The 24,546-nt window shown below is 42.2% G+C and overlaps 1 protein-coding gene across 2 annotated transcripts in view; it reads right to left on the bottom strand.

The window, feature by feature from the left end:
* LOC114149763 (NACHT, LRR and PYD domains-containing protein 12-like) overlaps nucleotides 1-24,546 on the bottom strand; it is a 109,648-nt gene that overhangs the window by 69,547 nt on the left and 15,555 nt on the right. For both annotated transcript variants that reach the window (XM_028025846.1, XM_028025845.1), the window contains exon 3: nucleotides 11,516-11,532. In XM_028025846.1, the coding sequence (XP_027881647.1) occupies nucleotides 11,516-11,532 (17 nt within the window). The remainder of the gene's footprint in view (nucleotides 1-11,515; nucleotides 11,533-24,546) is intronic.

The raw sequence follows: 24,546 nt of genomic DNA, 5'->3' as shown, positions 1-24,546 counted from the left end.
ACATTTATTCATCCCTACCGCACCGCCTGCTTGGCAAGGACGAGGATCCAGTAACACGGTCCATTATGCATCAATTTCACCTATGAGCCCAAGACCTCTGCCATGGACTTTTAATACAGTGTATCACAGGGTACAGGGGATCGAACTACGGCTACGGTGGGGTCCCCATTACCTTGAACCACTGCAAGGACTGTATTGTGAGATTTCACTTAATGACATGATTATTTGGACCACATCACCAAGTATGGCAAAAACCATAGTAAAGAGGGAAATGAATCCAGAACGTTATATATTTAATAACACCAGGCTTCCATTGAAATTGGAAATAGACAGGGTCTACCCCAATCCACCACACCAGAGGATTTTTACCCCGTCAACCTGGGGGTACCGCACCAGACTAACTTTGCATGGGCAACCTTTGTACACCTACATCTCAGTACCCGCCCCAATAGGGTACAATCACGAATCTTGGTATGACCAGGCGTTGAAAAACGGCACCGCGCAAGGCCCGTTTCCTCGGCCGCACTATTGGAGGGTGTTCCACTGGAAGTGGGTGTGGAGGGGGTTGGAGCCCGACTTACCCTACCCCTCTCCTATATTTACAGCCTTGCAGCAGAGAAGAGCCACCAGACGGGTTGCACAGAACCTTGCTCACCGAGGCTGCATCAAGGCTTTAAGAAAAATTTGTACAACGCCTGATGCACCGGATCCCAGAGAATCACTAATCTGGCCAGGATGGATGCCATCGGCATGAGGCGCAAGCCTACAGACCAGGGTTGGCTGGACTCAACATCGGATTCGGACAGCTCTACTGACACTGACGACGACTCGGACACCTCTAACAAACCTTTGCTACGGAAAACGACTACGATAACAGGAAAATCCCTTTGCCTGAAAGGGCTGCTGACGCTTCTTGCTCTGCTTTTTGCTGCTGCTGTTCTCGCTACGATCTTCTACTTCATCGGAGTTGGACCGTGGTACCTTACGCATACAAAGGTCACTTATGGACATTCCAAGTATGCCACCTTCAACTGCTGGAATACAAGCACCACGGCTATTTTTGTGCCATGGGACAACGAAACTTCTGCCCAGAATCGAACCGGATTATTCGCCAAAGACAAAGGCAAAAAGTATGTGGAACGCCGAGCCTACAAATTGAACGACTCCTCCCTAGACGACCTCTTGAATCGGACTTGGGAGATCTACGCCTATGACTTCCTCGACACCGGAGCGCTCTGCTGGATACGGGTTCTACAGCGCCAGGAGCGACGGACCGTGAGATGCAACTGGATTCATCCAGATCGAGGCTTTCCACAATGGCATTGCAATATGGCCTGTCGGTCACTACTACTTTTACCGGAACAGGGATACTGGGATACCGAAGTTATATACCCGGCCCCGCACAGGTCCTCAGGCTGTCGAACCTGGCTCCCACGAGGGGAGTTTTGGGGAGACTATCACCTAAATTGCAGAGAAGATGCCAACATCACAGAGCGAGCGCGGATCAACAGAACCTCCCGAAACGACTTTCGTGACTGGGTCACGAGGCCGCCCCCCAACAATAGTTTGGCTAATATTACGGCTTTCCTGATTCGACAAGGTCCGACACGGTTTATGTACCAAGCTGACCAACAACATTGTTATACGCACCACTTTAGGTGGTTGAATGCCTGCCTCTGGAATAAGTTCGTCAAATGCAGGGGCCAAAATTACATTGTGACAGCCGTAGAAGAATACTGGACGGATTTATGGCACTCTGTACGCTCCGTACGTACAGAAATTGAAGTTTGGCTGAATAACACATTCCCATGGACATATATAGCAACGGACCAAACGTTCTTTGTGGGGGACTTCCCAGAGGGAGCGGTTCGCTCTCCTGCTGGGTTAAAGGAGCTACACATTGCCAACTTGCGTACCCAACGCCTTCCAACTCCTGAAGATCTTCTGAACGCTCCTAAGGATGATTTTGCAAAGATTGATAAGTGTGTCGCCAAGAGGATCTTTGACAGCCTCAACGATACTTATTGGAGGAAAACCCTATCTTCACCGCGATGTGACCTCTTACAAGAAAGCCATACTTTATTTTCCGTATGGAAGTATCACTGCCCCGATCCCGACACCTTTCCTACCGCTAAATGGGCTCTACAAGCCTGCTATGAGGATTATTATCGAGATTGCGATTGGGAATGGTGGGGACTCCAACAGGAAGAACTTTTTTTTCCTTGGAAAGCTCCGTTTATGGCTCTCTTGACCTAATCAAGGTGATTCGGATGATGAGCTCTGTCAATGCTCGCTTCTGGCTGAAACGTGTGGGCGTGGCCAAACGGCGAATATCAGTCCCTCGCCATATTCATACGTTCGGCTCTAATTCACGCATAGATCATCCTCTAAAGGAGGTGATCATCCTTTGTTCACCTCTAAAGAGCCCAACGGGTTTGAAATGTAATTTGGCTCCACTGCGCCCCCTAAGTTAATACATGGGTTGTATCTCCTAGACGCATCGACCGATCTGTGCCAGATTTTTCGACAGTCGTCGGGCAACGCCGCCGAACGCATTCACGCGTATCGCCCGGTGGACGGGCGGGGAAAATGCGCGACAGCTTCTGCGGCGGCCGGCGGGCGGCGGTGCTGGAAACTGCGGCGGAGCTTCCGCGGTGGGGAGCGGGCTGCGGCTCTGGAAACCGAGCGAGAGCTTCTGCGGTGGCCGGAACCCCCGCGGTGGCCAATAGGCCGGAGCGGCGCTTGCTGCGAGGGCCGCCCGAGGCTGCTTGCAGCTTTAATTTTTTTTATTTTTATTTGAATTGTAGTAATGCACTCGACAACAGGGAGCTAGAGATGGGGCAGCAGAAAAAAACTCCGGGGTACAAAACAGAAAACGGGAGAGGGATAAAGATGTTGGAGAGACAAAGAAAAGCTTTTCAAAGTGGTTGAAAGACAGAAGGTAATGTTAGTGTATCAACAAAAGAGTTATAAATATTTAGGTTAGCTTAAGCTAGCCTAAAATGACAGGTGGTTGTTGTCTCCACCCCGTTTTGAACCAATACAGGACGTGATTTATTCCGTATTGCTATAAACATCTGATAGACACACCTATCACACACATCTCAACAATAAATGTAATGGGCGTGCCGTGGTGGCGTAGTGGTTAGCGCGACCCACATTTGGAGGCCTTCAGTCCTCGACCCGGCCGTCGCGGGTTCGACTCCCGGACCCGACGACATTTGTCGCATGTCCCCCCTCTCCTTCCCCATTTCCTGTCAGCCTACTATCATATAAGGGACACTAGAGCCCACAAAAAGACCCCCTGGAGGGGTAAAAAAAAAAAAAATAATAATAATAACAATAAATGTAATAAAAATGACCAAAGCACGTGAAATATTAAGTTCAGCTAAATTAGCATTGCGGGACCTAAATATGATCCCTCCAACCTCCACGAACTAACGCTGTTGTCACGGTTGCTTAGAGACGGACACTAAGTAGCCGCGGTGAGCTGCTATCAACCCATGTCTTTTTAAAATGTACACTCGATACTATACCGTCTTTAGAAGCAAAACTTCTGGCAAAAATACAGATGGTCAGGTGCGATTCTAGCCCTGCACCCCTCAGCACCCCTGAATAGGATTACCACCCCTCTGTAAAATACTGTTAAATGTCATGTCTCGCATTGAACCGATACATAATTGTCCGATAGACATGCCTGTCACACATATCAACACTAAATGTAACAATAATGACCAAAATAAAACACAGGAAATATTAAGGTCAGCTAAATTGTCGTGGCAGGAGCTAAACAGGACCACCAGAACGCTACGGACCGACGCTGCCATCACAGTTGCCTAGAGATGGACACTACGCAGCCGCGGTGAGCTGCCATCAATCTTTTTAAATTACCACCCGATACTCCACCGTCCTTAGAAGCAAAAACTGGCAAAAATACAGATGTGAGGAAGAAGACACACATTCCAGGCTGAACAATGTCAGTGAGGATGGATAATGTGTCCATCGATGGACAAAAAAGTGTCCGTCGTGGCGCAGTGTGTTGCTGCATGATAGACAGAATGGATCAGGAGAGGAACTGCTGATCCGTCAGAACCTAAAGAACCAGACATCAGAGTCTCTTCATTCTCAATCATCTTCTGAGGCTGATATGGTACAGAACATTTTATTATTGATCAGTTTTTTATTGAGCTTTAAGTAGACTATAATGGTTTGATTATTTGCTTAGAACGCCGAGTTTGGATGATACTTTATTTAATATGTAATAGGATTTTAGCCAAAATAATATAGCCAGAACAAATCATGCTAATAGATTAACAGTACATACATATTTCCAACATTAAAAAAGTTTGTTAGGACTTTCTGTGTGTTTTATTCAGAAATGTTGATATATTTTATGAAGACATTGGTCAGTGGTCATTTAATGCATTATTTCACTATTATTTTATTAACGTGGTTTACCAGTTTGGATAACTTTACTTCCCATCAATGAAGAAAAAACATGCTAACCAAAAATGAACCAGACACAGACCTTTAACAATGAATTAAAAAAAATTAGTACTGCAGTGTTGTATTGAGGATTAGGGCTGAAGTGATTCGAGTACCTCGATTATAAAATTCCTCAAGGAAAATTTATCTACCTTGAAGCTTCGTTAAGTTATGTTTTATTATTTAATACACTGTGTTCTGGCTGGGTTATTACTTGTGATGTGCAGCACTCTCACTTCCACCTGAGTTGTTGACAAAAGCTAAGTGTTAGCGGCATGAGGTCCAATTTTCAAGTTCGGCCTGGGAGGATTTTATTGACTCATGATAATGTCCGGGCTTTTGTCATTTTTGGGGGACCAATGAGCATCCTTAAAATGATGGGAGCGATGCTTGGAGTACGGCAGCTTTTCCTCACGGAGCAGCTGGTTCAGAGCGAACGGCGAGATTCTTTATACAGATGAGCAGATAGACTGAACACTGTGGTCGGCTCAGCTTTAGATGCGTAGCTTTACGGACGAACCAGAAAATAAATTTCATATCATCCCGGTCGCCACTAATGGGTGGCGTTACATAACTGGTAGATGTTTCTGTGTGTAAGACGAACAAAGGTGCCGAATCCAGTCGCTATTATTGCTGAACACAAAGCTATAAATGTCTGGGCAAGGTGAGAGTTCATCTATTGAACTGACCGTAGATAAATACATAAGCCAAAAGCTGAAGTATAGACATTTTTTACAAGCGTATTTGTGAGCCTGTCTCTTTATTATTAAATTGAATATAATTTCAGAATTTTGTGCAACTTTTCTTCATTTTAACTTAGAAAGTGATCCATTATTGTTACAGGTTAATTTTCTAAACTACAGAAAAGTTACTGTCAGGAAAATTCAAATGTGAAAAATTGGACTGATGTTGATATGCAATAGTAATATTGCTATGTTAGATTTACCGATATTTTTTCATCCAATTACTCGATTAATCATAAAAATAATTGATAGATTACTTGATTACTAAAATATTAATTTACAACAGCCTTGATAGGATCACATTTTCCATCTGCTAGGTCAGGGATCTGCATCCTGAGTCTCTGGAGATGTTGGGATCTGTGTTTTTCTGTGCGTTTATTTCGAGTTTGCCCGTGTCTCTGTGTTTCCGTTTTGTCCTTTCTCCCTTTGATTAGTTCCTAGGTGTGTCTCATTCCCTGACTACCTCCTGTGTATTTAGTGTCACCTGTGTCTCTGTGTCTTTGTTGGGTCCTCGTCTCATTTGACATCTGTTCTGCCGTGTGTCAGGTTAGTCCATTCGCGTTCTCTATTGCTACCTGTGTTGAGCCTCAGCTTCCGCTCAGCAGTGCTGCTAGAGATTTGGACTGTGCAATTCTGGATTATTTAACATTAAATCATCATTATTCACCTCTACCTGGGTCTCAAAGCGTTCTGCCTCACCATCTACACCGCAACTCAAGGACCCGACCAAACAGTACTGTGAGGAATGCAAAGAAAATAAACAACATCAAGATGGACCCAACACGCGGTAGTGAGTTAAAAGAAAACATCAAGGACTTCAAAGAAATTATGGCCGAGCCATATTTTGTGTATAGACACCTCGGAGTTGCCATCAGGCTTCTCCTGGTTTTGGAGGACTGGTCCGCCCATCTCCGTTTGCTGGGTTTGGTGGAGCTGCAGGAGGAGGCAGAGTGGGAACGCCAGGCAGCCTTTGCCGTCATGGCTGGCGAACCTCTGCCTCCCAAGTCGGACCTTCGCTCCACCAGCCCAGCACCAGCATCTCTGGGACCAGCACCTCAAGTCGGCGCGCCCGTTCCAGCCGGCGTTCCAGCCGGCGCACCCAAGCTTGTTCCAGCTGGCTGTCGTGAAAACTGGCATAGGGTTGTGAGATCTTTCCAGGTACATGCAGAAAACGGACCATAAAGGCCTGAGAGAAATAAAGTAATCTTGCAGTTTGATTTAAGTATAATTAAAGATAAATAAATATGTATGTGCACATTTAAACACTGAATGATTTTCTGAAATGTATTTTTGTATCTTAATCTGTAATGATTATAAAAACATGATAAGTATGTATGTGATTTACGATCGTGTCAATGATTTATAATGAATTAATAGAAATGTGATGATTTAAAGAGAAGGAATTAAAATGATGGGTGAGGTCCTGTTCTCAGACTGTGTCGCAATAGGCAGGCTGAGTAGAGCGAGGGAGCAGGAGAGTTTTAAGGAAGTACAAATTGCGAAAGACACCAGCTGCCTTGCAAAAAGAGGAAGTTCACATGATGTTTAACGCTGTAAGTCACGCAGGGGCTGACGGTTGGGAAAGGTTGGGACTTTCCATAGACTCATCGAACGTTCGAGAAGTCACTTACACCATCTCCCCATACACAACCATGGGCGGAGATAGTATAAAAGACGGCAGAAAGAGGAACAAACTGTTCTTAGTCCACGGCGCTGAAGACGAGTCAACAGGAGGACGAAGAGGAAAGATCAGCAGAGGACAGCACTTTGGAGCTACGGGGAAGTTGAGACTTCGCACCGCCAAGAAGGGACAAGATCCTTCAGCCCCCAGCCCTGGCTCCTGATTCTACCCTTGACTCTGCCTCAACCCAACGATCTCAAACTCACTGCTACAGACTTGGAGGAAAGACAAAGGTCCCGGAGGGATAAAGAATTGGGCATTCAAAGGATAATGACCCGTTCTGCTTTGTTTCTATTCTAAAGAGGATTTTGCCACACAAGGAGCAAAGACTCTGACCAAGGAATTGAAGATTTCTGTTGCCGAGATCAACTGCCATCTGGGTATGAGTTGAACTGCTCCCCAAAAGCCTCTCTCAGTTTATTAGTGACACAGGTCAGGGAAAGGAATTAGGATAATATGTTTATGTTGATTTTATTATTAAATAGTACTGTAATCTCTAATAATTAATCTGTATGTCACTTATCCCTGCTAAAGCTTGCTTAATAAAAAAATCCTTTTAAAATTCTGTAGAGGTTGGTGGACATTGAAATTAATTGAGTCATTGTGTATTTTAATTTCTCCAATTAAAGTAAAATTAGTGTGCATGATTCTAGTATTGTGGTGGCTTCGGACTTTCCTTTAGTGAGTATAAAAATAACGACCCTGGGACTTGAATGTAAGTCACTAAAACTAATCTAGCTGTTTCCAAGTGCAGGTTATTTTAGAGAGAGGGCTACCGTTAACAGAAGTGGTTATTGGGACTACGCAGCTGTGAGGGCTACTCAGTTGACTGTTCCATAACTGTAGAGGGTCGTAACTTCTGGATCAAAGGTAGTTAGAGCTAGACGAGCCTCTCTCGCCACCAGTTTAAACAGATTATCTCTCATAGACCTCCTTTAGGGTAAGACCCAGATCTTGGAGATATTCCGGACCTGTTAGATAGAGAACTGGTCAGTAGTCAGCTCAGAGGAGTTGTGAGGAGTGGGCGGGGCTGACTATTGCATAGTAACGAACACGGCGCACCTGCAACTCACCTGCCAGCTTTCCCAAGCCTCACACCCCCGCTCCAGAGACTGCTCCAGCCAGTGTCCCCATGGTGATGGGGTTCCAGGTGGCCTGCCTGGCTCCAGGCCTACAGGCGGCACGGTTAGTGGGTTTTCCTGCCCCAGTTAGTGAGTTATCGTCTCCAGTTAGTAGGTTATCGGCCCCAGTTAGTGGGTTTTTTGTTCCCTCGTTGATTCCCAGTGCTTCTTCCAAGTTTCCCAGTGCTACTTCCGAGCTCCCTAGTGTCCCCTCTTAGCTTCCTAGTGTCCCCTCCGAGCTCCTTAGTCTCCTCCCTGAATCCTTTAGTGCTCCCTGTGTTCCCTCGTTGTCCCCTAGTGTACCCTCTGAGTTCCCCAGTGCCTCCTCTGAGATTCCTAGTGTTTCTCCGTTGTTTCCTAGTCCCTCCTCCGAGTACCCTTGTGCATCCTCCTCGTTTCCTAGTGCCTCTCCCGAGTCTCCACCTCTTAGTGCTCCTCCCGAGACCCCGCCTCTTAGTGCTCCTCTCGAGACCCTTCGTCACCGCCTCCGGACGGCCCCTAAAGCTCCTCGCCATCGCCCACCATCTACACCGCAACTCATGACAGGAGACACAAGTGGCTCTTTCATTGACTTAATATATTTATATATATTATGATATATTGCAATGCTTTTTGTGTAATTCGTGTTCCCCATAAAACACACTGACTACAATGTCCCCTGTGGTAAATTGGGTCTACAGCCACCCTTTAAAAAACAGTGAAGATAATTTTATAGATTTTTTTAACCAGCTATAAAGGGCTAGAATTGTATCATCAGCACCTTTATTCAGAAGGCAACTTGTAATGCAAATATTATGCATAGCGATTTTTTGCAAAGGGCAATGCAGTACTTAATTTAGAATTATTTTTGCGATATTTATGAATGGAAATTGTGTACAGCATTGGCTTTATTCGTGTGAATATCATTTTGTAGTTGTTCAGTATAAAATGTTGTATGTGTGCAAAAATATTTGGATAAATAATGTGTTAGTCTGATCCTGGTCTTTAGCCTTGTTAATTACTCTTGTTGCTCTTTTTTGAAGTTTGATTAATGACTGTTGTGTTGTTTTGTAAGTAATTTCTCAAACCTCTCTGGAGTCACTTAAATAAGGAAAGTGGGCTTGTGTGCTTACGGGTGCATGTATGTGTGTGGTGTGCGTGTGGTGAAATATGGTTCACAGCTGCAAGGAAACATAGAATTGGACATTTTTCTATCTTTTTTAACCTTCAGCTTTACTGCTGGGTCAAATTGACTTGAACAGTATCTATGTAAAAAGTAGACGCAGGTGGGGGGCTACAAATGTGTAAAATGAATACATTTTCAATTCATATGTAGAGTGCACCTATTAAGACAAATAGAAAACGTTTAATGCAAAAAATATTTCCAACTATTTTTAAACATTTTTTAAACTTTAAAACAGGTCAATTTCACCCGCAACATAACAGGAGGGTTAAAGAACAAATCATACAAATAGTTTAATAGATTAATAAATAAATGAATAAATATTGTGACGAGAAACCATTCATTTTTTCAAGATTAAAAATGTTTGTTAGGATAGTGTAGGAAAATCGTTGATATATTTTATAAATACAGTGTATTGTGGTCAATTTTATTTCACCATTTTATTAATGCGGGTGGCCAGTTTGAATAAGACTTCCTATCAAGGTATAAGAATGATAGAAAACATGCTAACAAAATGCCTCAGACCTGCAGCCCATAGATGGTTCTAGACACAGAGCATTTAGATGGCGGAATGGACTTTATTCCATTTTCCTGGAATACTGGAGTCTGGAAAAATGTAAAAGAGGATAAATGCCTGCAACCGACCTAAGAACAGCTGAATACAGAGATCGACGGTATTAAAACACCATGTCTGTATGAAGATTTTGTCATCATTACATCATTGGTGTGAATGCACCAGCACCCGGTGAAACAGTTGTCCAACCGGGTGACCCGTCAGCTCTTCAGTTCACCAAACCACACACACACACAAAAAGCTTATAAACCGGCAAACCGCCAGAACCGCGCACATGGTAAAAATCTCTGGCAGGATCCAAACGACCGCTCTTAGAACTACGGGAGGATTCAAACTCCACTCATTCATCTTTAGCTTACAGAAAAAGAGCCAAGTGTGATGGAAAAATTACATTAAGGTAACATCTGCTAGTTATGTTATATGAAATGCTTGTGAACTCTCACCAAAAGAACTATTTGGGTTACATGTAGAAGGTTGGAAGTTGTTTTCTACAGCTGCATCAGAACCAGACTGTCTCACCCCTTGTTGTTAATTCTTTATCCTTGGTATAAAACTCATGTGTTGTCTCTGCCTGACAGAGCTTTTCATCCAGACCCGCTTCATTACTGATTGTCTTATGAGCTCTCTGTATTGTGCACAATATATGAATAAACCTGACTGAGTGATTTCACCTGAACAGTGCTTGGAAATAATTTTTTTTCCACGACACCAAGCCACCAAATTTACAAAAGTAAACTGACCAATAACATTTAGGCTTTGGCGCATGCACCTCCACGGACTCACACAGACTCGCTATGTACAAGATGTTTTGACACAATTTTTTTTCTCCTAAATGTTGTTAATAGTAAAGAGGGTTAGATAGTAAAAAAAATATATATATATTCTTTTCTCTTTTACTTAGAGGAAAATCTCAAGGTACACAGTGCATACAGCTGAGGGCGCCCTGTGCTCAGCTACTTATTACAACTCCAAAATACAGCTTGGAGTATTTTGAATTTAGTAATATCACAGATAGATATGACTAAATTCACTACTGGTCAAATATTTGGAACATTAAAATAATAAATAAAATAGATGTCAAATATCCTCCAGCAAAGTCAATTTAGAGCAGCAGGACAACCCAATGGTTCCAGCACATCATCACGTTACGGTGCAGCAGCGCTATCTGGATGCTGTGGGTCTAAAACCAAAAGGCAGCACAGATTATATTTGCTGCATGTTCCACAAATTGTGCCTGAAAGAGATGTCTGATTGGGACAGATGACCAGTCAAACTGCTGACAATATTTTTGCATTAAAAACAAAATGAAAAACATCATAAAATAAACTTTAATGTCCTTGTTATTTAGCAGACAAAAATGAATTTCAACAGCCAACAGAGACCTGAAAACCATCAGTGGCCATCAATATTTATGGCTACTGATGGCTGATTGGCTTTTGGGAGAGCAAAGAAGAAAAAAAATTCACGCAATTATTTTTTGACCTGAGCAAAAATAATCTGCTCTACGCAAAGTGTGGGGGAGTATTTGGACTGGACCCGTAAACAGACATGGGTCCGATGTTCTTTTTTTTTTCACAACAATGCCTCAGAAAGTCGGCATTGGACTACTTTCTGAACAGTTCGTACAGTTACAGCAGTTAGAAACATCTCACCTCTCTGATGGTGGAGATCCAGGAGATTTAAAGGTAATGATCTCATCCTTTGACCTGTTGCTTTTGAAGGACACACAGCTGGGCTCTGGTTCTGGTTTGAGTCTCTGATGGATCCTGATAGAAAAACTCTTATTAAAAATTTTCGGTGATTAAAAAATAATCTACTCCACAAACAGATCATCAACCAGATGTTTTAAATTATTCCCATCAGAACCGGTTCAATCCTCCAACATGTTCCTGATCATTGATCCTCCTGAATAATGTCCAGCCTTGTTTAAAGAGCAGAAAAATCTGTTTCTGAAACAAACATGTTGATTTGAAATGACTGAGAGGAGGATCTGATGGAGCTTCATTCAGAACCAGATGGTCAATTATAAACCATCTGGTTCTGGATGAGATCCACATGAGATAATCCACCATGTTGGATAATGTTTGAAGCTCAGAGTTGAACCTGAAATCATGAAATTAATTTAAAACTTTTTTTCTTTCAGTATTAATCTGTCAGATTTAAAGAACAATCCAAATATCAACCTAGAAAAGAAATTCACTTCTGCCTTCATGTTTGAGTGTTAATATTAATATTAAACTAAATAAATGAGTCTGTTTCATCTGGAAGAAAATAGTTTGATGGAGAAAAGGATAAAACACATTTAAATATTTTGTGCTTCAAGTTTCATGTCAATATAATACTTAATATAACTATGTCCTTATTTGTTTATTCTTTATATATATTTTAGAGGTTATAGCAGAAATGTATGTTGATTCTGGTTAAATATTTTGTTTCCTGTGATTCACTAGCAGTATTATTTTACTTATGGTCTCAATATCTGGCCAGTAGGGGGAGTATCACTATAAGAATGATGATTAAATTGATCTCAGTAAAACATCAGATCAGACATTGAGACTTCTGTTAACTAGATGGACCTGGATAATGTAATGTAAAAGGGGGCTGCACAGTGGCGCAGTTGGTAGCACTGTTGCCTTACAGCAAGAAGGTACTGGGTTCAATTCCTGGCCTGGGGCCTTTCTACACAGAATTTTCATGTTCTCCCTGTGCATACGTGAGTTCTCTCTGGGTACTCTGGCTTCCTCCCACAGAGATTAAGTGTAATAACAATAATTAAAACTTCTCAATGTTTGACATTGTCTAGCAAAAATGTTTTTACGTCAAGCTACATAGCTGCTACATGGATGAGCTACTCTAAGCTGTAGTTGGGGATTTGTTGTTTGCTGCTGAGCATAATTATTTTGTGGCTAAAACAAACATTATTTTTACATCAACCAGGGGGGAAAAAAGTTAGGACAATTCCAAGGGCCCCTGACGAACAGGGGGGCCCCCAAAAATAATATATATATTTTTTGTTCATAGAAATAAAAAAATGGGGCCCTGTCAACTACAAAATTAATCATATTGTGTTTTCTAAAATTGTTTTCAGCAGTAAAAATTAATTGTTACCCCTACCAGACCAAAAAACACACATCCACATTTTCCCTGAACCCCCCTGGATCTGCATGAAATGGTTCATTCCTGCTTAGCGCTCTTGACGGTGTTCAGCAGCAGACAGTGGAAAACAAGAACGACTGTGGCTGTTACTGTGCTGCCAATAAAAATTATAAAATTAGATTTTCAAAAAAACAGAGAGAGGGAGAGAGAAAAAGGTAAGAGTGTCAATTTGTAACCCAGTTTTTCTCTGAGAGGTGGGTAGACTGAGAGATTATCAACCATTTAGCATAGTTAGCTTAGCAACACACTGTTTTCCACCATTTCACTAGTATTTGATGAATTAAGGAAAAAATTACCAAGATATTCATATATTTAACTGGTACCTGTACATTTAACCACACTGAACAGATGAGTCAGTCAGCAGCAGCTCTAACCCACGTTCCTCCTGACCTGCCCTCTCCTAAGTGAAATTAAAGCTGCAGTATGTAACTTTTATTAAAAAAATATATATTTTTAATATTTGTTAAAACTGTCATTTTCTTGTGACAATATGGTATGAGGGATAATCTGTGAAAAATCTATTTCCTCTGTCTTTTCCCATTGCTATCTAGAAACAACCAATCCGTGGCAGGTGAGTTTTATCGCTGTCAATCACAAACTCATGTGGTGCTGCTCATCCCTATGCCTGTTGTGAATGCTCAGTCTGGCTAGCATAACTACCAATGACAGCAGATAACAATTTTTCCTTTAATGATAGGTTGTTTCTCCACCATTAGCACATTTAGCAGTGAGTGAATGAGGTTGATTGACAGCGCTAAGACCCTCCTCCTGGTTCTGATTGGTTGTTTTTGGTCAGAACGGTGCATTGCTTTAGCTAGCAATAGTAATTAAGGGATGAGGTGGAGGAGATTGGTTGTTTTCACAGATTATCGGTCTCGTAGCAAACATATCTTTTATTAAAGTTATATACTGGAGTTTGAATAAAATGCAACTACACAGCATCTTTTGAGAAGTCTAGAATGTTTTATGTATATTTTGCATGTTGTCTGTGACTGTTGCTGGTGGGGAGAGACATTTCAGAAATCTAAAATGAATAGAAAAAATTTAAGCAAACTACTTGCATATTGTATGCAGATTGTTGGATGTAAAATTCATGAGCAGTAAATATTGTGCTAGTATCAGTTTTGGACCAAAGAAAGCAAGGCAGTTACAAGCCTTTAATATTGTGACGCTTTTTATGGGTCAAATAGACTCAAAAAATTGTAACAGCAGCTGCATGGGGGGCCCAATCTAATTTTTTGTCATGGGGCCCAAGATTCCTGGTGACGCCCCTGCAGACAGATCCAAATGACTGATGAATTTGTGTAGATTTCTCTGCAGATGCAACCAGGAGGAATTTGTGAGGCTGTATGTTCAGATCCCAGCAGCTGAAGTTCTGGTATTTTCAGTGAAGTCGTTTGATTTAATTTATTATAAGTTATTGAGGCCACAGTCAGTGGTTTTTCTCACTGTAGAGAAAACGTTAGAAGTCCATCTGCTATATGTGTGATGAGATCTGGATTCACGGTTCAACTAAGTGAATATTAACTAAATCATGCGGCTGAATAGCTCATGTTAACATGGTTATAATTTGACAGGTAAAATAGTAAATTACATGATTCTGTTCATTGATCCTCCTGAATAATGTCCAGCCTTGTTTAAAGAGCAGAAAAATCTGTTTCTGAAACAAACATGTTGGTTTGAAATGACTGAGAGAAGTTTGGTGATGTTAGTGTTGAACTCTGACATGGAGAAGAACCAGGAATCATTTATACTCTGACCATCCAAGAAGGATCTGATCAGAACCAGATGGTCCGTTAGAGACCGTCTGGTTCTGAAAGATATCCACATGAGATATATTTTTTTAGATTAACTGTGGAAATTGTTAATAATTCACTATGTTGGATGATGTTTGAACCACAAAGATGAAACTGGAAACATAATATTAATTCATAAAAGCCTTTTTCTTTCAGCATTATTCTGTCTGGAAAATAAATTACATTTAGATTTAGAGAACAATCCAAATATCAATCTAGAAATTAAACTCACTTCTGACTTTTGTGTTTGTATGTTAAATTAATATTAGATGAAATAAATGTGTCTGATTTGTTTGAAAAAATTAAGTTGATGCCAAACAGAAGAAAATGCAGCTAAGTGTTTGTGGCTAAAAGGTTATGTCAATGTAATAGTTTATGCAAATTTGTCCTGATTGAAAAGTGAATTTATTCAGCTTATTTTTCCCCTGTTATTCATCAGCAGTAATTGCTTATGTATGGTGTCAATAACTGGCCAGTAGGGGGCAGTGTCACTACCTGAATGATGATTAAATGGATCTCAGGGAAACATCAGATCAAATATTGAGATTACTCTAAACTACATGGACCTGGGGAAGCTCTGGGTACAGACTGTGGATCTAAATGGACCTGATTATTACTAAGAAATTATTTCACTAATTTTTGCAGTACCAATTATACATTTGGACTTCACTGTCTCCATGGTACCATGTTATCTTGGAGACATCAATGTCGTTGATGTAATACATATGAAGGTAAAATAACCTGAAATTCTGTGTAATATCATGATAATGTTATTGTCACATGGCCACAATGACAGATAAATATTGAACAGTTACAGCAGTTAGAAACAGCTCACCTCTCTGATGGTGGAGATCCAGGAGATTTAAAGTCAATAGGAGGACCCTTTGACCTGTCGCTCTTAAAGGACACACAGCTGGGTTCTGGTTCTGATTGCAGTGTTTGATGGATCCTGACAGAAACATAATGATTAAAACTTAATCTGTTCAGTCTGGATGAAGCACCAAAGAGGAGCAGCAGCAGCTTCATCACCACGTCTGTTCTGGCCTGATATAGTGAACGCTGTGTGAAAAGGGCTGTGGACAGTTAGAGATGGTGACCTCACCTCTGACCTTTGCTCTGGCTCTCATCTTCCCCACACAGAGTGGTTTTAGAGGGAGGGACTCCCTCCTCTCTGTCCTCACACTGATCCATGCTGCTGAATTCACATCAGCTCACACACACTTTCTACCTTCACCTGCAGAGGAAACACACATCATTCATCTGCACATCAACTCTGATCATCCTTTACATCATTAGAGCTGGAAAAAGATCAGCTGCTCCTCCTCTGATTGGCTCTTCTTCTCTGCTTCATATCAGTGTCAGGTGAATGCAGTCAGACAGCAGAGAGGCAGAGAAAGCTGCCATCAGCTGCTGCACTTCTACTATCAGTCCACTAGATGGAGACCCTGAGGTGTAAACCACTTTATCAAATACAAAAACACAACGACATTAAAAAAACGGAAAGTGTATATCCCAGTTGGAGACCTGAGAAATCGTTGATTGGACGACAGTGCTACTGATGTCTCAGATAACCGGAAGTTATGAAGAGATAACTTCCGGTCGGCCCGTTGTTGCGATACTCCATGGGTGCCCAAAGTCGATCCTCGAGGGCCGGCATCCTGCATGTTTCTCTTCCTGATTTAACACACCTGGATCCAATGATGGCTTGTTAGAAGGCCTAAGAAGAACACTGACATGCTGAAAAGGTCATTGGTACTACCAGGGGGAGAACTAAAATGTGCAGGATGTCGGCCCTCAAGTACCGACTTTTGGCACCCCTGCGATACTCTATAGCGTCCACTATAGTGTAAGTGGCTTATCTGCCAGCAAGTTAATACAAGTAAATGGACCGAACTTCGTAAAGTGCCGTTCTGCAAAGTATTTTAAGTTAAAGAATGTCACTGACACAATATCTCACACACTATTATGTATATTAATAAAAAACAAAAAACAAAGGACAACATTTTGAACTTTTTGATGTGATTATTTAAATGTTTTGGGACACAATAATTACATTTCATACAGCTGATTCTGATAAATCGGTTTTATTGATGAACACACACACACACACACACACCCACACACCCACACACACACACTAACCTTTACAGTGATGTATTCATGAACATATTAACACAATTCCATAATTCAATGTGCATTTGTTATTTCAAGATATGAATAAAAAACTTAACTTCATTAACATTTTTAGGCATTTTATTGTAAAGATAAACTTTGATAATAGTTGTCAAACTTTAGCTACATATTTTTACTTTAAAAAATATTGATTACAGTCTAATATGTCAAATGTGCCATAGACAGCAGTGTGAACGAAATCTAACAGACAAAGTTATTTTTAATTTCTTTAAATAAACTGTCATAATACCCTAATACTTAAAATTGATAAAGAAAAGTGAAAAAAAAGTGTACAGTACATTACAAATTTATTTATATTATTCTGGCAACACAGAGGTTCAGTCTGCTGGTCAAACTGGGAGGAGTTCAGTGACTGGACCTTCTGAGACATCTGGCCAGCTACAGGTTAAAGTGAATGATAAAAATGATCTAACAGTGAAATACAAAATACATCCCTGTTTCATTCACATTCACAAAAAAAACATATCTTCACCATACAGGGACATTGACTTAGCATCTAAACACAGACATTATGGAAATGAGCTGCAGAACAGAAGTCTGAAGAAAAACATCTCCAGCTCTTTATGGACGTGTCCTGATGAAATCCCCCGGTTTCTGCGCTGCTCTCTGGGTTAATGTTCTTTCAGTCCACTTCAAGTTTTCTGTTACATCAAACAAAGAAACATCTTACAGACAACTGACGTACCTTAAAGTAACCATGTTTGACCACAGACAATCAGCGACTTGTCTTTACTAGGTAACCATGGCAACAATAAAAAGCGGCAATTGCGCCTGTTACAGGTTTCTCATTGCCTCTCCCTCTTTAGAAAAACTACACAGTATAAAAAAGTTATCTAAGCTAAGAAAATAATCAGAGTAGTTAAATGGGCCAATTTAGCTACAAAGAAAATATTTCTGTGTTGTTTGTGTCAGGAAGCGGTTTGGTGCGAGGTGGTGAGGCAGATGCAGCGGACCCAGGTATGATGAATAATGAGATTTTAATGAAAATAACTTAGTCCAAACAACGAGCAGGAGTAACACACACTGACCACGAAGAGACTAACATTGATGAGGACCCGACGACGAACAAGGAACACAGGTGGAGTTAAATACATGGGAGGGTAATGACAGAACGAGACACACCTGGGAACAATCAAGGGGAGGACAGGACAACGAAGAGACTTAAGGACACAGAAAACTCTAAATAAACACAGAAAAACACAGATCATGACAGTACCCCCCCTCAAGGGCGGCTACCAGACGCCCAAGAAAAAAAACCCCAAAAAAACCCAACAAGGGTGGGTGGAGGGGTGCTGGATGGCGGGCCAGAGTCAAACTAACAAAAAACAACCCACCATCGTGGGCGGAAAAACAAGAAGGGCCAAGAGTCCATAAACAACAACAAAAAAACTACCCACAGGGTGGGTGGAGGCAAAGGAGGCGGGAACCACTGAGGTGGTCTGGCGGTCGTCCGCGGCGGCGGGAACCACGGAGGTGGTCCGGCGGTCGTCCGCGGCGGCGGGAACCACGGAGGTGGTCCGGCGGTCGTCCGCGGCGGCGGGAACCACGGAGGTGGTCCGGCGGTCGTCCGCGGCGCTGAAGGCGGGAACCACGGAGGCGGTCCAGCGGCCGTCCGCAGCGCTGAAGACGGGAACCACGGAGGTGGTCCGGCGGCCGTCCGCGGCGCTGGAGACGGGAACCACGGAGGCGGGACCCCCGGAGGCGGTCCAGCAGCCGTCCGCAGCGCTGGAGGTGGCAATGGGGAGTCCCGGGGGCCGCCCACAGACGGCGATGACGAGCCCCCCGAGGCAGGGTCTCTGGTGGAGCACAGGGGGTCTCAGTGGGAACGCGGGGAGTCTGGGTCTCGGTAGGAATGCAGGGAGTCTGGGTAGGAACACGGGGAGTCTCGGTAGGAATGCAGGGAGTCTGGGTAGGAACACAGGGAGTCTCGGTAGGAACGCAGGGAGTCTCTGGAGGAACACAGGGAGTCTCTGGAGGAAGTCCAAGGCGAAGCCACGGAACCGGCTGCGGTGGAGAGCCGGGGCGGAGCCTCGGGGCCGGCTGCGGGGGCGAGCCGGGACGGAGCCTCGGGGCCGGCTGCGGGGGCGAGCCGGGACGGAGCCTCGGGGCCGGCTGCGGGGGCGGGCCGGAGCGAAGCCTCGGGACCGGCTGCGGAGGTGGCGGCTCAGGAAAGCGACGAGGGACTGGATCTGCCGGCGGCTCACGTCGCCGTCACCGGGCTGACCGCGGAGGTCGCGGCTCCGGAAAGCGACGAGGGGCCGGGTCCATCGGTGGCTCCCATCGCTGTCTCCGAGCTAGCAGCGGAGGAGGTGCTTCTGGAAAGCGACAAGGGGCCGGGTCCACCGGCGGCTCACGTCGCTGTCTCCCCGGGCGTAGGTAACGGCGGGGGCCGAATCCGGGGGGCTCTGGGGTGGTGACTGGTGGGATCCGCCGTTGGCTAATCGCCAGGGTGTAGTCCGACTCCAGTCCCATCTCTTCCAGCAGCAGCGGAGATGGCAGGATCTCTACGTCCCTGTAGAGATCCCGCTGAGCCAACTCCAACTGCTGCTGGAACCATACCTCCAGATCGTGCTGCTGTCTCACCATTTCGGTATGGTCGGGTCCTTCTGTCAGGAAGCGGTTTGGTGCGAGGTGGTGAGGCAGATGCAGCGGACCCAGGTATGATGAATAATGAGATTTTAATGAAAATAACTTAGTCCAAACAACGAGCAGGAGTAACACACACTGACCACGAAGAGACTAACATTGACGAGGACCCGACGACGAACAAGGAACACAGGTGGAGTTAAATACATGGGAGGGTAATGACAGAACGAGACACACCTGGGAACAATCAAGGGGAGGACAGGACAACGAAGAGACTTAAGGACACAGAAAACTCTAAATAAACACAGAGAAACACAGATCATGATAGTTTGGAAGTTTGTTCCACCACGGAAATGCACAGTACCGGCCACAAAGTCAAGGAACTCTGCTTGTAAATTTACGTTATTATTATCTTTAATTCTTACCTGTGAAAGGTAAAGGAGGTGGGTCCACTTTGTACTGCAAAACCGTTGAAATTAGTCAATGCAACACGTTTTCTCCACTGCCACTTTCAAGATGGCGGCGACGTAAGTAGGACTCAGCGTATTTACGTATTAATGCCTATTGTCCAATCAGCGATTTCTCAGGTCTCACACTGGGACAAACCTCTTCCATTTTGTTAATGTTGTAGCGTTTTTGTAATTTGTAATTGTGCTATGTTAATGTTGTTTCAGGGCTCTGAGTTAAAATTGATAAAGTGTCAAAATGATCCTATTTCTATCTGCGGTCCTAATCTGCTTTGAATTTTGTTGTGTCATCATTAGTGACCAGTAGCCTGATGTTTCTGTTCTCTTGGTTTGTTGTGCTTCATGTCTGATTGATGAATTTCAGAATGACAAAGTCTGTGGTGGGGAAACTTGTAATCTCCGCTGTTGTAGGCATGTCTGTTTTAAAGTTATATTATCATGAGCTTTATGATTTGGGTATAAAGGACCCGGTCATTAGCCCCGCCCCCCGGCCCAACTCTGACTTGTTCCGCTTGTGGACAGCTCACCTGGTTTGTAGTTTTTTCTTTCAGAGCAGAAGAACCAGGAAGCAGAAGATCTGCAGTGAAACAGACTACAAGTGGCTTATGTGATCTGAAAAAAACTAATATTCTGACTGAATCAAACACATTTTAATATTTTATTTTGAAAGGAAGCAGCAGGAAACTGTTGTATATGAATTTAATGGTGGAGAGCTCTCTTACAAAAGTCTGATTCAGATCCAGGATGAGACATAAACCCAAGCTTGACACATTAGTTCGTTCTAGTTTTATCCGTTTCACACAAACAAAACCAAACTACGGAGGTGTGACTATGTTGAGCCAGGCCTAAATAAATCAGATGAATATGCTTTAACAAATGTCTTAAAGAAACCATGACTTCAGTCACAGACTCACTGATGCTACGCTAGATAAATGACATTCGCCAAACCGCACACCAAACAAATATTCCATAAAGATTCCTCATATCTTGATGGAAGATTATGAAGAATTGAAGAACATCATACTCACGACAAAAATCTGCTGCTACAATAGTAAACAATAGTGGATTGATTGATTGATTGATTGATTGATTGATTGATTGATTGATTGATTGAATGCATCATTTGCTCAAAGTTCAAATTTTCAAACAATTTCTAACTAAAAACCATCATAATCATGCCAACCATTTGCTCAAATAAACAACTTTAAATTTATAAATCAGTAGTGGAAGTCAATATTATAATGTGCGGACCTGATAGTGTTTATTTTTTTCTCTTTTTCTCAGTGAAGCAGATGCTTTTATTCTCCTATTACTTTCCTCATCTGCTCTGCGTTCTGCTCTGTGTATTGTACTATCACTTTTGGATCATCTCTCTGCATGTCTTCCTAACTGTAAACTATGGATCTGGGTTTGACGAGGAGAAGGAGCAAAGAAGAGCCTTCCTGCCCCACCAGGACATTTATATCTGGATACATGATGAATTCCTAGGGGAAGTGGAAGACCCTGCATCTGTCCATAATGTTGGTTGAGGATTTTTAAGATGTATATATATAACTCAATTTTTGATAACAGGATTTCTGCTTTTTGGACTTGGCTGTTATCTGGTATATCATGAGATTCAGAAAACATTGGCAGCTGTTCTGCCCATTGAGATGCTGCCTGTCTCATACAAGGAAATGCCTTGCTGTAAACACTCAGACTCAGTTGCTGTGTGAGCAGAACCACAAACAAGAAGTGATTCTTACTGAGAGAAACATTTCAGTTGAAGTTCCTGAAACCTAATGGCAGAAGGAACAGGAACAGAAATTGGAAGCTCGGCTCAGCAGGACTGATCATGAGTTTGGCTGTCTTGATTTGCCATTGAGGTTTATCAGTGAGAACAATTGTTGTCATGTGAATCTGGCTCCCCACTGAGATGCTGGCGTCGCCGGCTCCCCTCCCTCATTCTCCCACAGATCAGTAACCCAGGCTGTTGCAATGCACCAGGTAGCTGAGTTGCTCACTGGGGCAACTTCATTTCTCCGTCATTTCTCCTTCTCCCAAACCACATGTCCTGTTTTTATATTGACAACATGTTGTTTTTCATACGCAGAGGTTTTTTGCAGCTTCACACTGTGTCCTTAGACAAGGTTAGAACAGCAGTCTTCAGAAACAAACAGTAACATAAATCTTTATAACCTTGAAAATAGTGTTTTCTACCATCATAATGTTAAAAATAATAATAGTACATGACTGAATGCCAGAATGAATTTGCATCATTTTATTTCAGGGAGGGAAAAAAGATCAAGACATGCAGACAAGAAGGTGTAATTACTGACAAACACATTGGATTCTGATGGGTTTGGGCCACCAGGCTGAACTAAGAGCAGCAGGTTACTGGCAGAGGATTAATTACCATGTAACATATGTGCTGTTGGTTTTGTGAAACCAAATCAAGGTTTAATTAAGTCAGGATACCTGATAATTCATGGTTTAATCTTCTATCCTTTTTTTGGGAAACATCACTCAAAGTTTGAATCCAGCAAATAGAAACATGAAATAGTTTGTTCAGAGAAAAACCAAAGAAACATCAGCTGTTCATGTTGTTTGATTGCAGTTCATCAATAATCTAATAATCCTGAAGAATAAAAGGAAGAGATGAAACTTTGACCAGAAATCAGAAGTGGATGTTTTCTAAAAACATCAGAGAGCAAAAACAAACAAGAAAGTTCCTGAGGTCAAAGTTCAAGAAGGAAAATAAAGAAAACTTACAGTTTGTTCAAATGATCCAAAGAGTTGATGAAGAAAATATGAACAACAAAATGAATCTAAACTGAAAGTAAATGTGAGGGATGTGGTGGGACTGATGACATCACAACTCACATGATTTTAGTTTCTTCTTTCAGAGCAGCAGAAAGTCTGCAGTGAAATTAGAGGCAGGTTGATAAAACCTTCATGAGGAAGGAGAGAAGTTCTGATGAAAATGTTTCATGATGGAATCATGAGGAGAAAAGAGTCCAGAGAAAAGAACAGCTGATTCCTGCTGCAGTAACTGGTCTGACTAGAAATACAAACAGGAAATAATCAGAAAGATCTAAATAAATAATCAGTAGTTCCTGATATCACCACAATACTGCAGCTGAAATCACACATTATTATAATATAGATTATTACTAAAGCTCCTATATACTGTCTCCAATATATATTTTTATATAATTATTATCTTTCTTACTTCTGAATCATGAGGCTTTTCACATTCCTGGGTAAAAGTTAGTCAAGAAATCAAAATGTACAAATAATATGAATTCTGATTGACTAGAAGTTACCTGTGGAAAACCACAAAGGTCAGAACTGGGTCCTAAACTTTTCTTACTTTACATAAATGATTTATGCAATGAATCTAATTTGTTAACATTTACTTTATTTGCTGATACATTATTTTGATCTGGTCAGTTTGGAGCAGCAACAGTTTAATGGAAGGAGAATTACAAATATTAATGATGTGACAAAAATAGATTAACACTAAATTATGGAAAAATTTGTAAAATTTAGTAACAAGAAAATTAAAAAAATGAAAGTGCATACTTTAAAATGTTATGATTTAGTTTCCTGGGGGTCCACATTGAGCAGGGCCTCACATGGAACATGAACACCTTGGAGCTGATAAAAAAGGCCCAGCAAAGACTGAACTTCCTGAGGGTTCTCAGGAGGAACAGCATCAAGGAGAAGCTGCTGGTGTCCTTCTACAAGTGCTCCATAGAGAGCATACTGACCTACTGTATCTGCGTCTGGTATAACAGCAGCACTACGGCTCAAAGGAAAGCTCTCCAAAGGGTTGTGAATACAGCCCAAAAAATCATTGGCTGCCCTCTCCCCTCACTGGAGGACCTGCACAGCGACCGCTGTCTAAGAAAAGCACAACACATCACAAAGGACACTTCTCACCCCGGACATTCTCTGTTCACACTGCTGCCTTCAGGCAGAAGATACAGAGCAACCAGAACCAGAACCAACCGTCTCAGAGACAGTTTCTACCCGATTAGTTTTTTGGGGGGGTTTCTTACCAGTTATTTGTTATTTCTTACATTGTGTGTGAATTGTGAGACAGTTATTTTTTGTTTTTAAGCATATGCACTGACTGATGGCACCTTTTAAATTTTGTTGTCCTTGTGACAATGACAATAAAGATTTATCTTATCTTATCTTAAGTGAATTTAAAGGTGCACTATGAGAGTTTAATAAAAAAAATATATACTTTTTTACATATTTGTTAAAACTGTCATTATGTTGTGACAGTATGGTATGAAAGATAATCTGTGAAAAATCTATTTCCCCTGTCTTTTCCCAATCACATTTTATCTGTTTCATAGCAAACTGTCACAACATGGTGACAGCTTTAACAAATATGGAGAAAACATATTTTTGATTAAAGTTATATATTGCACCTTGAATAAAATGCAACTACACAGCATTTTTTTGAGAAGTCTGGAATGTATACGGGCTGCACAGTGGTGCAGTTGGTAGCACTGTTGCCTTGCAGCAAGAAGGTCCTGGGTTCGATTCCCAGCCGGGGTCTTTCTGCATGGAGTTTGCATGTTGTCCC

This window comes from Xiphophorus couchianus, chromosome 8 (assembly GCF_001444195.1).
Source record: "Xiphophorus couchianus chromosome 8, X_couchianus-1.0, whole genome shotgun sequence".
Lineage (NCBI taxonomy): Eukaryota > Metazoa > Chordata > Actinopteri > Cyprinodontiformes > Poeciliidae > Xiphophorus > Xiphophorus couchianus.
Note: the sequence above shows the minus strand (reverse complement) of the source record. Positions and strands in the feature narration are given on the sequence as shown.